Below are 16,753 nucleotides of genomic sequence, written 5' to 3'. Positions count from 1 at the left end.
TATTTACTAAGGAACACTGTGTAAATGTACTTTCTTCTGACTCAGCCTTCGTCAAAAGATGTCCATTCTGCAACTTGGACGATTTTTATATTTGTTGATAATCGAAGATGCTGACTTTTAGAAATGTGGTGATATTTTCCTCATCTGGACATTGTCTTTGTGTTGGTGCCGTCGTCTCCTCCTCAGCGGGTAGGAATTTGTGATTTTCCTGTCAGTGGATACGAGCAGATAATCACCAGGAATGTGGTATCATGTTGTTCTATTGATTTGTATTGATGGTAAAGAATGTACTTCTGGTCTCCCTTGACCATGTGATACTAGATAATGAGGTCATATGATAATGTTGCTATGTTATGAACGCAGACGGGCCCAGTTGTTTGAAGGCTATGCTTGAACAGTTGTTCTTTTGCCTTACTTTTGTTTATTAGTTTCTGGCTTTCATTAACTACCCGCATTAAAGTATTCATTTTTATTTTCTTTGTGTAAATTAAAATCCACTGTAAGATGTAGTGAAGTAAGATATTTTGTGTTAAAATATATTGTTTTTATTTCCCCCATGGTATAATATTTGTGTTCATTCAGTGATATTTCACGTACCAACTTAGTAAATGTTTTCCTTTTGTACATACCCATGTGGTGGTGGTGGTTGGGAAGAGTTGATCATCACTATCAACCAATCAACAACATTTTTATTAATAGCATTTATTTAGCATTTCAATTTAAAACAAAACGGGGAAAAAAATCAACTTTTTCAGTTCTCTTAGTTCTTAGCTAATCAGTTGTAGAGGTACTTTTATAATTTGAATTGATAGACTCGATTATCAATTCAGTCATGGAAAATAGTGTTTGCTTTCATTGTTGATGAGTGGGGATGCTGAGTAGTAACATTGGTAACTCATCTGAACCAGGACACAGGTTTGCTTCCAGAGATGGGTGCATTTTGTGAAGTCAAAACTGGTGCTCACAGTGTTTATATTATTGGCAATGTTGCTAAGGTAGGCGTTAACATATTTCACTGAAATGTCAATCAACAGGATTTATACCACAGCTGATAAATACAACATGTACTCTATTGAGGGTTATTTCTATGTATGCTATGAAACTGGATGAAAGAAATCTATGTACATAAATTATGACAATTGGGAGGAAACATAAAGGTATTTAAATGTCAAATTTTATTGTTTTGGAAATTTTTTTCTGCGGAATGTGAAAATATCAATATTTATGATTAAGTTTTGTATACAGTATGAAAACAGTTGTTGGTGATAGCTTGAACTTGCTTGAAGCAAGGAAACATGAGCGATGTACTTGTGTGTGGAAATGTTGTTTTTTTGTTAATATGTCTAAGAATTCAAAGATAATGTAAATGTGATTTTATCTTCAAGTATGCCTGTCCAGAAGTTTGGTGTGTTGATCAGTTGTGTAGTTGTGAAACGTAAACATCCTGTGAATATATGAGGCAATCTAGACGGGAATTTGTCAGGTGACTTCAAACCTGTAAACACGCTGGCTTTTGTTTACGGGTTCGAAATAGCTTTCCTAAACAGCTAAACAAGCGCATTTACATGACGTGTTTACCTAGAGACTTAACAATTTGTAGATATCTATTCAATATAATCAGATGTTGTTCTTCATAGCAATTCACTCAGGAAACAGGGCTGCCTGGAAGTGTTCTGGTAATAGGTAATGTCAGGGGCTGAGAAATAAGGAACCATTGTCACGAGCTATTGTCAGAACTTCTTTGGGGTTGATCGGAAGATGAGCACTATATTTGAGGGCGTAGCATGTCGAGTTGTCAGAGCTTAGATAAGGAGAGGGAGCCAGAATGGGGGTGGAAGGGTACGTGGTGGTGTTGTAGGGGACAGGAACTATTGTCAGGAACCATTATCAGAACTTGTACAGAAGGAGGAACTGGGTTGGTCATCTGTACTAATGTATGGGTTCGGTGGAGCGAGGATATTTTGTTGGAAGCAGACCTCAGAACTCCGGAAAGAAAGAGCCTGGAGAGGAGCAGTGTCAGTGTTGTGATTGTCATAGTTCATACGGTTTGTTGGAGGTTGCGTGTTTGTTTTAAGTGGAACATCATAATATTATACCTTGACTGCAGAAATAACAACATAGTATATGTTTTCCTTTTGTACATACCCATGTGGTGGTGTTTGGGAAGAGTTGATAATTACTATCAACCAATCAACAACATTCTTTTTAATAGCATTTATTTAGCATTTCAATTTAAAACAAAACAGGGAAAAACATCAACTTTTTCAGATCTCTTAGTTCTTAGCTAATTAATTTTTTGGGGTTTATAATTTGAATTGATAGACTACGTTAGGATCTTAAGATAATAGGCTTCACATTTTCGTGAACTGTTCACAGAATCACTTGTTTGAAAGGGTTAATCTGACGGGATGGCACTGAACTGTCTCCCCACCTTGGTTTCTGGTTTGTAGAAGTAATAATAGCTTCATGTAGGTTCTCTGTGTAAGACATCATCACGGAGTACCTGACACTGCACCAATGAGATAATTGTCAGGTTTTAATTTTGAATCACATATTTACGAAGGAAAAAGAATTAAAAAAGCAGTTTGTGTGCATGGCAAGGCCTTGTTGATCCTATTTTGTTTCATCGTATAATTAGTGAAATTTGTTGCTCAGATAAGAACAGGCAAAGAACCCTGCACCACAAAGTTGTGTCAACAGAGTATCGTCTGTGGTTGAAGGATCCCTGCCTCTTGTTAGAACAGAGTAGGCTAGACATGCTTTTATTATCTTGGTATGGTTTTTGTTTCAATGACTGTGTATGTTCTATGGTCATGGTGCAGAACTGGGCCTTTGCTTTTGTCACTTTCTCAGTATATAAACATAATTGGTTGCCATAGTTGCTGGAATATTCAGAAAAGCAGCGTAACCCATACTCTGTCAATCAGAGAAGACACCAGGTGTTAAATGTCACACATGTGCTCACATGTGGAAATATTACTGAAAGTGTGTTCTTCCATGAAGTCATTGGGGCATCCCAGACTAGGGGCTTTGGAATAGTTCTCAAGTACAGGTCTACTGTTTGTTGTGAACAGTTTGGTTGGTCCAGACTCTATTGGTGGTTGGCTCAGTGGATCCGTGGTCAGATGCTGTGACTTTGTGGAGATAGTGTCCATGATGCTAGCAATGTGTAACAACAGCAAGTGATTTCATGGTATTAGATTGGCTAACCAAGACATATTTTTGTGGATATTTTGTCATTAAAAATTAAAAAAAATTACGCCAAGCCCACTGATTGGCTAATAATAGATTTGGCAGGCTTGTGTTGCATACTTGCTTAGAATGATTTCCCTGTTACACATGTTTTTGGGTGTAAAGTTATTGTTCAGATGTCTGATTTTTGGAATCAACTTCAGTATAGCATTTCATTATGAAGTTGTGAAGTTTACCTAAATCTGATCGCAATGCAGATTTACACATGTCATCCGTTTCAATTTTCAGTCAGTTTTCCTCACTCCGTGTTTCATGTTATTCAGAGTGCTCTCCCCTTTCAGATCTCAGAATCTCCTCAGGGTGTTCCTCCTGGGAAGAACTCCTCCAGCCTAGTGGGAGCTGCTAAACGGAAGTTGAAGTCTGCATCAGACTCGTCTCCGCTGCTGACCAACCTATCCCAGCAGCCCTTGCTGATGATGGCTGCACAACACGGCCTCTCCCCGCAGCAGGTGCAGCAGCTACTGCAACAGCAAGGTGTTTCCCCGCAACAGCTGCAGCAGATGATGCAACAACAGCAGACGTTGATGTTACAACATCAAGTACGGTGAAACTCAGTTGCTCTCACTAGCTTTTATTTGACTTGTTAGCTGTGATCCACGGGATTTCATGTACCCTGATAGTGTGGGTTGTCACTTGTTTCAGTCACTAGATGGCCCAGTCCAACTATGGTTATTTACATTCTACAGTAAAGAGACTCTAGTATTGCTGATTGCTGTGAACAAAATTAGCTTCAGTATGCTTAGAATGGGGGGTGATAGCTTCCAGTTCAGGTTTCCAATTGTCTTGACATAGATCCCTGAAACATAGCCAACCTTATACCTAATTTGTAATCCTTATGAACCTCTGCAAGTATAACTGGCCCAAATATTCCAGCATAGTCCATGTATGATCCTTTCAATAACAGAGGTAACCCAGCTCAATTGTCACCCCTATTAAGAAGAGATGATTCCAAACCTAACTGCTATATGAAGGTTGTTGAAATGGTGACATGTGACCTTGACTTGATGGACGTTCTTTCCCATCCCAGCAGCAGCAGCAGAAGCTTCATGAGCAGGTGCTCCATCAGCTCAACGAGCAACTACAGCTGAATGTCCTCCAGCAATCTCAGCTGATCCAGCAGCAGCAGCAGCAAGATAAGCAGAAGAGTGGGAAGCATGCGCAGCAGCAGTTGCAGCAACTGGCCATCCAGCAGCAACAGCTGATTCAGCAAATCCAGCAGATCCAGCTCCAACAACGGCAGTACCTCCTGGCCTGTCTCGTTCAACCCTTCAGTGGGATGCCACAAGGTAGGTTCATATACAACCTGTTTCACCCAATCTCTTCTCCTGTCTCGTTCAACCCTTCAGTGGGATGCCACAAGGTAGGTTCATATACAACCTGTTTCACCCAATCTCTTCTCCTGTCTCGTTCAACCCTTCAGTGGGATGCCACAAGGTAGGTTCATATACAACCTGTTTCACCCAATCTCTTCTCCTGTCTCGTTCAACCCTTCAGTGGGATGCCACAAGGTAGGTTCATATACAACCTGTTTCACCCAATCTCTTCTCCTGTCTCATCAAGCCCTTTAGTAGGATGCCACAAGGTAGGTTAATATACTACCTGTTTCACCCAATCTTTTCTCCCATGTCATCAAGCCCTTCAGTGGGATGTCACAAGGTAGGTTCATATACAACCTGTTTCACCCAATCTCTTCTCCTGTCTCATCAAGCCCTTTAGTGGGATGCCACAAGGTAGGTTCATATACTACCTGTTTCACCCAATCTTTTCTCCCATGTCATCAAGCCCTTCAGTGGGATGTCACAAGGTAGGTTCATATACAACCTGTTTCACCCAATCTCTTCTCCTGTCTCATCAAGCCCTTTAGTGGGATGCCACAAGGTAGGTTCATATACAACCTGTTTCACCCAATCTCTCACGTCTCATCAAGGCCTTCAGTGGGATGCCAGAGGTAGGTTCACAACCTGTCTCACCTTAACTCACTCATTTTATCCAGCCCTTTAGTGAGATGCAACAAGGTAGGTTCACAACCTGTCTCCCCCAATTTCTTCTCTCATCTCATCAAGCCCTTCATTGGAATGCCACGAGGTAGGTTCATAAAGTGTTTCCCCTGACCTCACTCATCTGATCCAGCCCTTCAGTAGAATGCAACAAGATAGGTTCACAACCTATATCCCTTAATCTCTCCCCTCCTCTCCTCCATTTTCATCTTAGCAATCTGTATGATCATTTTTTTAATCATGTTTTTCAAGTGCACATAAAGATGTGAAATACCTATGTTTTCTCCATGCCTGTTGATCTCATTTCACAAAGTTCAAGATTATGAGAGGGGTATAATCAAACGGTGTTGGGAATGGTGTTGATCATGTTTCTCAGGTTTACATTATCAAGAGAGGTCTTTTCATCATAGTTCAGTATCATAGTTGAACAAATAGTGTCTGTTGATTCTTGCCCTGTAAACCAGGTAATGCCCATCTGCACCTATCAGATGGGATCCAGGTTTTATTCTTGAGTTAAGCTGAAGATATCTCATCTTGTAGAATCATCAGCATGATGGATTGAAAACATGACATTGTATTTGATTATCAGAATGTTTTGTTTATTTTTAAATAAATTCATTCCTATGAGATATTTTTCCCTTTTTGTTGTGTTTAAAGAAAACTACCTCAAGGGATTTGAGAAAACAATAACTCCTCAACATAGTTTCGTAAAATATTTTATATCAGTCAGACAGACATGGAAATATCTCTCTTTTGACTTCGTAAAACAAAACACAACTCTATCATAACTATGCTCTTTTCAGCAATGGTACCAAAAGATCACGGTTATCTCCAAAGAACATGAATATTTTATTCCATTTAGAGGACTAAATCACTTGTTTCTAGCTGTTGCTTGTTTATTACAGATACTTTGCAATGAAGACAGCAGCTAACAGATATTTGACTTCAGAGACAGACACAAAATGTTTCAATAAGGCACAACCATTTTTTATTCTTTGTGGATTTGCTTGTACAGAATTTCAAGACAATGAAAAGTAAAGCAGAACAAATACCAACAACCCAGAATTATGTTATTATGGTTGATTTGATAAATTGTTACTACTTAAAATAACTTTACAAGAAAACTAAAACATTTAAAATAGACTACAATGTGTTAAGGCGGAGAAAGGAGGACTGTTGAGAAGAGCTGTTTGCTTTTTAAATACACCTTATTCCGGGTCGATTCCCAAGTTAAAACAAAAAGTTAACCTAAATGTGTTTCTGTACTTTGAAGAATTTGGGTTGAAACCAACAAATGACAAAGAAAAGTGATATAATCAACAATTGTATTCGAACATTTACTAAGTTTACAAATGACTACAAAGGAATCACAAAGTCAGTGTAAATGGTATGACAATACGATATATAGCAGTGATTGTAGCAGTAAGGACAGTGATGGTCTCTCAGCTGCAACAGAGGTCAAGCCTCCAAAATAGGCTGAGGCTGGGGGTCCGGGTGAAAAGTGATCTTTACATAACTGCTGGACTTCTTGTGATGTGAGATGCATATAAAACTTGCAGAAGTTCCCTAACCTGCTGGATCAGACTATGCCGGATTACTCCGGATGCCCTCGAAGCTTCCTCCTTGTCTCAGTTTAGTAACTCGTTCACAACTGCCCTGTACTTAACTTTAACAGAAACAGTGCAATGCAGTTGCAACACTGTTCTACAAAGCTTACAAACAATGTCACATAACAGCTTGAAAAGACCCGTGAAGGGTTAGAATTGATCTTCACTAACCCATGCTTGTCGTAAGAGGCGACTAACGGGATCGGGTGGTCAGGCTCACTGACTTGGTTGACAAAGTCATCATATCCCAATTGCGTAAATCGATTCTTATGCTCTTGATCACTGGATTGTCTGGTTCAGACTCAATTATTTACAGATCGCCGCCATATAGCTGGAATATTCCTGAGTGTGGCATAAAACTAAACTCACTTACTCACTCACTCACTCACAGCTTGAAAAATGTTCAGTATCACTTTACTGTGTATTTCCATATAAACAGCATGAATTGTATTTTAAAAAATCATGTTTTGTGGATTTCCAAGTTCTATGGCAGAAGCTAAGTTCCTGACAGATAAGGATACATGTAATTCGTCAATGCAATAGAATAACAAGCCACGGTTATTCCCAAAACAAATTGTTTGGTGTAAAGTGCAAAATAGCTCTGAAAGTTATGTTAATCTACCAATGAAAGAGACAGTGTTATAAAAATCTATGCTAAAGTTTAAAGTATGGGAGTCCGCCATATAGCTGGAATATTGCTGAGTGCAGTGTAAAACTAAACTCACTCACTCAAGTATGGGAGTTTAATTTGTTTTACCGTACCAATCACTTTGGAGACCATAGTGCTGGATTATAATCCTGAAATTAAAAAAAATGGTTTAGAATTCTTATTCACTCACTCACTCACTCACTCACTCACTCACTCACTCGCTCGCTCTGGCTGTTCTTAAAGCTTTAATGATTTGACAAGTGAGCAGTCACAATGACACCAGTATCACTCCCACTGAAGCGTAACGGTCACCTATAGACGGAGGTAGACCTAATTGTGGCGGTTATTCATGGAAAGGCAAGTCTAACAAAACATCAACAATAAAACTGTCGTTACTAGAGCAAGGAGGTAAGATGATCTGGCAAAAAACGTTTATTCACATTACGAAGAGGCAATACCTCACCTTGTTTTGTTATCAAGATAGTAAACAATGAGCTGACATGGGCCCCATTCATTTCATGTTCATGCTCGGTTTAGCTTGTTTATTGCAGCAATGATCTGCATGCTGAATTTGGATAATGTTATCTTGATAAGTCGGTACACACACCACTGTAGTTTATTAGTTATATTGTGGCTGATAACGTCTAAACCTCAGTTGGCACAAGTGTTCAGGTTTTTGAAATCTTAATATTACAACAATCATAATTTTATTAACAGTGATACAGTGCTGAAGTATTTTTGTGAATTGTAGTGAATGATTTGAAGTTTGTTGCTGAGTTCCTATAAAATCTTACAGTATCTGAGGTTTAGAAATCCACCATAGTGTTTAGATTCTGTATTTTGGGGTATTTTCAGTAAACATGAGAAGCACATACTTCTAGAATTTATGGATTTTTATAGAGATGACAAAACTGTATCGATGATCAACTTCTTTATTTTCACAATAGTGACGTTTCGTTGTAGATTTTTATACCGTTTTCAAGCATATGGGGGAATGATGGGGTACACCAGCTTATATACAAGATATATGTACATATGATAATTAGATAACAAAACAATAACAAAGGTGGGATCACAATATATCAAAGAAAGTTACATGATGAGCTTCAATAGAATGCCACTCAAACAAATGAAGGTTTTTTTAATTAGTTTTAACAAATTCTTTTGAATTCATTCTTCCATGTTAATGATGGGACGGGATTAGAAATAATTCCTTGTAAGAATTTCTTCTCAGCATCTAACCCCAGACTGAAGAACCATGTATACAAAGTCATTCCTCATACAGCTGAATAAAATGTCATTCACTCGCTTGAAGATTTGCGAACAAGGATCTGTGAGGTCTGTTTGTGGATTCCTACACTCAGAACTTATTCATCTGATACATATACATGTCTAAGGTGTCTTGTGTACCTACATGCCAAAGACATCTTTCAGTGTCCCAAGGGTTATCAGGTTAAGATCTGAGAATGTCGTGTAATTGTGCTCCTCTAACTAAATACATTTATAATTAACATATTGTTGAGGACAATGATGCTGATTAGTTGTCTACAAATCTTGAATTCCCCAAGGGTAGGATTGTGTTGTGTTCGTAGATTTGATACAGAGGTGATTGTTACTAATTAAAAAGGTTTTCTTTTTATGGGTTAGTGGTTTGTTAGGGCTGATTGATCGTCTTTTATAGGCCCCAGCAATAAGACTATATCTTGTTCCTGTGGAAGAGGAGCCTCCACAATGAGAGCATTGTAGATGACAGATGAATATTTCACAGCAGCTTGTAGTGTTAAGATACCAGTTTAAATATATACTTTTGTCAAGTGCAAATATTTGATTTGGAATATTTATATATTCCTATAGATTATTCAGAAATTTTCAAAACACTTTTGAAATTTTAGACATGGTATTTTCTTGGTTACTGTTTTGTTGACTGTATTCATTATATTTGTTTTTTTTTATCAGAGCCAAATGTAGAGAGTAGGATCACAGTGTGTGGCTCATGATGGCTGGAACATGGATCAACTAACATTTCATCAGCCCAGACTTGATTATGTAGAGAAAAACATTCTTTCACTTACTAAGTTGTAAATATTTTGTAGAAACTTGTTATTGTCCCTTCTTTGCCAGATTCTTGGGTTTCACATAAAGCTGATTCTAAGTACTGAAGAGGCATTAAAGCAAAACCCACTCATTTTATATAATGTATTTTTAAATCCCTCAGTTAATGAAGCTGTCTCTAATATCTCCTGATGTATTTTGTAAAACCCTCAGTTAATGTAGGTGCCTCTAATATCTCCTGATGCATTTTGTAAAACCCTCAGTTATAGATGGTGTCTCTAATATCTCCTGATGTATTTTGTAAAACCCTCAGTTACTGTAGGTGTCTCTAATATCTCATGATGTATTTTGTAAAACCCTCAGTTAATGATGGTGTCTATAATATCTCATGATGTATTTTGTAAAACCCTCAGTTAATGATGGTGTCTCTAATATCTCCTGATGTATTTTGTAAAACCCTCAGTTAATGATGGTGTCTCTAATATCTCCTGATGTATTTTGTAAAACCCTCAGTTAATGAAGGTGTCTCTAATATCTCCTGATGTATTTTGTAAAACCCTCAGTTAATGATTTTGTCTCTAATATCTCCTGATGTATTTTGTAAAACCCTCAGCTACTGTAGGTGTCTCTAATATCTCCTGATGTATTTTGTAAAACCCTCAGTTACTGTAGGTGTCTCTAATATCTCCTGATGTATTTTGTAAAACCCTCAATTAATGAAGGTGCCTCTAATATCTCCTGATGTATTTTGTAAAACCCTCAGTTAATGAAGGTGTCTCTAATATCTCCTGATGTATTTTGTAAAACCCTCAGTTAATGATGGTGTCTCTAATATCTCCTGATGTATTTTGTAAAACCCTCGGTTAATGAAGGTGTCTGTAATATCATAAGAGGCAGAGGGATAGCATAGTTGTTAAAGCATTCGTTTGTCAGGCTGAAGACCCGGGTTCAATTCCCCACATGGGCTCAATCTGTAAAGCATATTTCTGGTGTAAAAATAAACTCACTCACTCACTTGTACAACTTTCTGTTAATGGCGGTATTTCTGAGTTGTACATAATCTTCAGGTGCTATTCACCACTGGACAGTGTGTGATACAAGAGATGCAGAAGCCAGAACATACCAGTAAACAGTCGTGCTGTTATTTGGATACTCGCCCCCTCGGACCCTATGAATTCTAAAGCCTAGAAAACGTAGCGTGTGATTGTTTACTTATGGCTCCTACAACACTGAGTAGTGTTTGAAAGCTAGGCAGGACTTAAACCATACAAAGCATGATACAATGTTATGCCCCAAGCGAAAACCAGCAATATCCACCTAGTTTACAATGTACCCCACGGCGCCAGGTACAGTGTCATCAGTTGCACAGGGTGAAGATAGGGAATAATGTTGGGTTGTAGATATTATTAATTATTTGTTTGTTTATTATTACAAAAGCATCAGTGGCTTGTTATGGGATAAATTTGAGGTGTGTCATGTGTGAAGTGTAAATATTTTCTGATTGTGATGTTGACCAATGCATTATCAGTTTACTACCAGGTGCAGTGTTTACTGTGGGCTATCTCATGGCATGTTTGTCACTAGGGCTAGCCATCGATATGGATCATAGAGATCAATAATCGGTAACAAAATATCAATTGATTCGATATTATTCTGAAATGTAAAATTTAACAAAAAGTTATTATCAATGACACAATATTCATATCGATGATCATAAATAATTTTTCCTGTCAACGATATTTTTGATAATCGTTCTTTTAGCCAGGCCTTTCTTTCACAGACCTTCACAGTGGGATAGTTTAGAAACAGCCAGTTTAAGACTTTACGATGTTGACCTGAGCATTCAGAAGTATAGGCACGAGTGAGTGAGTGAATATGGTTTTACGCCGCTTTTAGCAATATTCCAGCAATATCACGGCAGGGGACACCAGAAATGGGGAATCGAACCCGGGTCTTCGGCGTGACGAGCGAACGCTTTAACCACTAGGCTACCCCACCGCCCCCAGAAGTATAGGAAGACTGGTAAGGCCAAATAAAAAAAAAATGTTGTGGTTCCGATTACACTTCTTTAAATTTTAGGGTAGGTAGGTAGGAATTTTTTATATATTTTTTTACATTTTTATTTTTATAAGTAAAGTACAAGCTAATAACACATTTTTCAATGTGTAATTGTTTATTCAATCAAGCTTGCGGCTATCATGTTGACTTTCTCTATCAGACTGAATGATGTTCGTTGGTGCGGGGGAAAAAACAGTGGTATCTGAAAGCTTATTGTACTCATACCTCTTAAAAAACTAGGGTCAGCACCAGAATTCAAGGGTCGGTCGGGTAATCGGAACCACAACATTATTTTTTTTAGGCCTAAGATAACAGTGAAAAATGGTAACATTATTAGAAAGTGAGCGAAAGATGGTAGAATTATAAAAGCAACATTCCGTATCTAAAATGAAAGTATTTAAAGAAACATTTCCATTCATCTCTCACTATGTACATCAACAGGGCAGTCATAACTTTGCCAGTTCTGGACACGAGTGTGGGAGGGGCGGTGGGGTAGCCTAGTGGTTAAAGCATTCACTTGTCACGCCGAAGACCCGGGTTTGATTCCCCACATGGGTACAGTGTGTGAAGCCCATTTCTGGTGTCCCCGCCTGTAGAGTTTACACTAGACCTGGGATTGCACACTTGGTTGAGCGTTCTCAGATAAGCTTATTTCAGGACATGTATGAGAGACTCAGAAATGTGTGATGCGAATTAAAAGTTTCTAATCATTCGGGATATATTTGACAAAAGGTTTAAATCAGCGCTAATTTCCTACATGATAAATGCTCAGAACAATGTTTTGTTGAATGTTGATCAAATATAAATGTCATTTTGACCTGTCAGAGCTACGTCTTTTCATTCATATCAATGTCAACACTAGAGTATTGACTTCTCGTACATTGATTAACTGTTGGTAGCTGTATAGACGCATCTCAATGTCAGGTTAAAGCTTCAGCACCCTCAGGCAAAATCTTGAAATAATGAGATGCTAAGATATAACATTTGTTGTCTTACTGGGGGCTTTAAGTACAAAGTTATTGCAATTATTAACATAATTAGATTCAAAACGACACAGTAAATGTTACTTTAGACACTTACATTGAAAAATTAAGGAGTTACAATAAAGAATCCATTTCACCCTAACCAGGAGGTGTTTATTTGAGTTTACCTGAACTAAAGCTAGTAACAGTCCTGCCACTTTGGTGTGGAAGACCCTACAGGTTGTTTCCAAAGTTTAAAAAGGGCCTGTCTGGGTCACTCTTGAAACAATTGCCAAGACCAGAGCAAAACACAAGGAGGAAAATGTGGGGTACAGAGAACAAACATCGGACGTAATGAACTACATGCCGGTGTTGGACCAGTGGCATTCGTGGGACAGTTGCTTTGTTTGCCTCTACGGAAGGTGTTAATTGTAAGAAAGCTCGTCTTGCACAGGGAGTTTGCTCTCCTCCGAATGACTTCCGACATAGTGTGAAAAGCTAACGCCTTTCATGACAAACCCAGGATAGCTTTTCCTAAATTCTGTGAATAATTCCTGCGATCGACCCCAGAATTAGATGATCTTCATGCCTGGCATGGTGGTAAACATTGACCACAAAATAAATAAGGCAGGATCAAAAGCAAAAGTTAATTTACTAGTAATACTGTCACCGCCATGCTATTTTCTGTTGCTTACCCATGCCAGTGGCTGAATGAAAGTGAAGGAATTAAAGTGGAATGGAGTCGCAGCCAGAGTTTATTTAGGGTTTATTGAGAGAAATGTCAACTGCCTTTACTAGTCTCAAGGCTTTGTTTACCATCAGTAAAAATCATTTCGGTGCTGGCTGCTGAAATTAACTCGCGATAAATATGAGCCGCAGCCGTATTGACAAGGGAAATATGTTTTAGTTTGGGGAAAATACCAATATTTAGAATTACTCAACGCGAGTCAAACAGAACCGGCTTGGGGAGAGACAAATCCAATCAAATTCTGCGAGGGACTGTTTGATTTTGATGCTAAACAAACACAAGATGATGCTACCCACCAAAATTCCTTTGTACACCACTGGACCTTCCACGACCTACAAATCAAATATGGCAGCCTCGTGTTGGCATAGTGCCTCGCTTCATCTCGCTTGATTTTCTTCATGGTGATTTCAAAAGCAATCCACCATTCTTCAAAAAGGATGGAAAATTAGATATATTCCCAGAATAAATGTTAATAAAATACTGCCAATATTTTCTCACCTAAACTCTCCCCAATTCTGAAAGCCGGGGGAAATTGATGGGCTCTGTACATATTTCCAGGACAAACATTATCCAAATTCCATCACGCCATTTCTAAAGATTGTTTGTGTCTCGTCTCCCTATTACATGTTTTTCAGTGTTTCAAATTTTATTAACTGCGAGTTTAAATCTAACAAATATTTCTGTTTAACGTTTGCATCGTGGTTTGGAAATGGAAGATAAGATGCATCAAGGCAAGGCTTGGTTTGTGGCACCATAATGAATTATAAGAAATGTTAATAAATGTTGATGAAATGCTACTTGTCGGTTTAGAGGTGCACTTCAGTTTGGACAACTATAAACAGGGCCCCAGACAGTTGGTTTGGGACAGTTGTATTTTAGGCAGTTAGGTATATGTTCAGGAAACATGTACAATCTCAGGCAACTAAACTGAAAGTTGATTCAGTTCATCCTTCTGTCCTTGAGTCAAACAGGATGTCTTTATAATGTTCCTTCATAGTAACACAGTCTAAACAGAATTTCTGCCTTGACAATGTTTAACCCCAAAGTATCTGCCATCTTGTTGATCTGCCACACAGCTATATCAGGCCTCATGGCGTATGGCCTGCAGTGTTCCTCTATGAATGAATACAATCAGCTATCTATCTGTGCTACTCTACAGTCGATAGGGATATCCCATTAGTCCTGGTTATTTCATGCAGGGTTGGACACTGCTGGTCATAGCCATCTTGTTGGTTCAGACCAATGGATATATAATGTAACTGTGTTTGGGCAAAAGCAACTACTCTGTCCTGATTGTTACTGGTGCCTGGGTCAACATCTGGCATATGCTAACAAGGAGTGACAAAACAATAACCATAATAAGCAGTCTCTGCTTAGAGCAGATTCTAGATAATGTCTATAGCCAGAGTTGAAGAGATTGTTGGTACTGGTAGTATGTCTCGACTATAGCCAGCGTTGAACAGTTTGTTGGTAGTATGTCTCTTGACTATAGCCAGAGTTGAAGAGTTTGTTGGTACTGGTAGTATGTCTCGACTATAGCCAGCGTTGAAGAGTTTGTTGGTAGTATGTCTCTTGACTATAGCCAGAGTTGAAGAGTTTGTTGGTAGTGTGTCTCTAGACTATAGCCAGAGTTGAAGAGTTTGTTGGTAGTATGTCTCTTGACTATAGCCAGAGTTGAAGAGAGTTTTGTTGGTAGTTTGTTGGTAGTGTGTCTCTAGACTATAGCCAGAGTTGAAGAGTTTGTTGGTAGTATGTCTCTAGACTATAGCCAGAGTTGACTATATGCTCAGAGTTGAAGAGATTGTTGGTAGTATGTCTCTAGACTATAGTCAGAGTTGAAGAGTTTGTTGGTAGGTTTGTCTCTAGACTAGTATGTCTCTAGACTATAGCCAGAGTTGAAGAGTTTGTTGGTAGTATGTCTCTAGACTATAGCCAGAGTTGAAGAGTTTGTTGGTAGTATGTCTCTAGACTATAGCCAGAGTTGAAGAGTTTGTTGGTAGTATGTCTCTAGACTAGAATTGAAGAGTTTGTTGGTAGTATGTCTCTAGACTATAGCCAGAGTTGAAGAGATTGTTGGTAGTGTGTCTCTAGACTATAGCCAGAGTTGAAGAGATTGTTAGTAGTATGTGTCTCTAGACTATAGCCAGAGTTGAAGAGTTTGTTGGTAGTATGTCTCTAGACTATAGCCAGAGTTGAAGAGTTTGTTGGTAGTATGTCTCTAGACTATAGCCAGAGTTGAAGAGTTTGTTGGTAGTATGTCTCTAGACTATATAGCCAGAGTTGAAGAGTTTGTTGGTAGTATGTCTCTCTAGACTATAGCCAGAGTCCTCTAGACTAGAATTGAAGAGTAGACTCTATAGCCAGAGTTGAAGAGTTTGTTGGTAGTATGTCTCTAGACTATAGCCAGAGTTGAAGAGTTTGTTGGTAGCCAGTAGTTGTTGGCATGTCTCTAGACTATAGCCAGAGTTGAAGAGTTTGTTGGTAGTATGTCTCTCTAGAGTTGAAGAGCTTGACTAGAATGGCCAGTTGAAGAGTTTGTTGGTAGTATGTCTCTAGACTATAGCCAGAGTTGAAGAGTTTGTTGGTAGTATGTCTCTAGACTATAGCCAGAGTTGAAGAGTTTGTTGGTAGTATGTCTCTAGACTATAGCCAGAGTTGAGTAGAGTTTGTTGGTAGTATGTCTCTAGACTATAGCCAGAGTTGAAGAGTTTGTTGGTAGTATGTCTCTAGACTATGAATTGAAGAGTTTGTTGGTAGTATGTCTCTAGACTATAGCCAGAGTTGAAGAGTTTGTTGGTAGTATGTCTCTAGACTATAGCCAGAGTTGAAGAGTTTGTTGGTAGTATGTCTCTAGACTATAGCCAGAGTTGAAGAGTTTGTTGGTAGTATGTCTCTAGACTTTATTAATTGCCACATAGCTGAAACATTGGGTTACCGGTATATGTTAAAACTGTGAACCTGACATGAGCTTCTTATTGGGCCCATTGCTTGAGGCAAAAATATCCTAAGGCCTATATTTACAGGGACATAGTCATTGTGACAAGATTGCTGATGTTGAACAGCAATGGATGATATATTTAAAGGGTACAAACTGGTGCAACACTGCTAGCCAGCTGACGTAGTCTAATATTAAGGACATCCTGGGGACTATCACGCTTTTAGTTGTGTGCCTTTTACTGTCTCCCAGATCAAGGCTTAATTTGGATTTCATTATGTGAGTTGTACATATATTTCTAAATAGATAACTTTCAGGCACTGGTATTTTAAAAGAAACTATTATATTCAATTCGGGCAAATAGTGTTGCTCTTTTTACAAATACTAATAATTATATATTTTTACAAGGGGCCTGATAGTAAAGACGTAGTATATCTACAGAGACTATCGGACTGGACCTAAGTGGTTTTGGTTATGAATAGAGGCGTTGTCC

The 16,753-nt window shown here is 38.5% G+C and overlaps 1 protein-coding gene across 3 annotated transcripts in view; it reads left to right on the top strand.

Moving 5' to 3' along the window:
* The window catches only part of LOC124253048 (forkhead box protein P1-like), an 82,435-nt gene that overhangs the window by 34,970 nt on the left and 30,712 nt on the right, over positions 1–16,753 (top strand). For 2 of the 3 annotated variants that reach the window (XM_046686771.1, XM_046686769.1), the window contains exons 3-4: positions 3,534–3,791; positions 4,280–4,538. In XM_046686771.1, the coding sequence (XP_046542727.1) occupies positions 3,534–3,791; positions 4,280–4,538 (517 nt within the window). The remainder of the gene's footprint in view (positions 1–3,533; positions 3,792–4,279; positions 4,539–16,753) is intronic. The other variant, XM_046686770.1, reaches the window with a different exon arrangement.

This window comes from Haliotis rubra, unplaced genomic scaffold (assembly GCF_003918875.1).
Source record: "Haliotis rubra isolate DU_JTF1 unplaced genomic scaffold, ASM391887v1 Scf53, whole genome shotgun sequence".
Lineage (NCBI taxonomy): Eukaryota > Metazoa > Mollusca > Gastropoda > Lepetellida > Haliotidae > Haliotis > Haliotis rubra.
The sequence above is the reverse complement of the archived record's forward strand: the minus strand, read 5'-3'. Positions and strand labels throughout refer to the sequence as shown.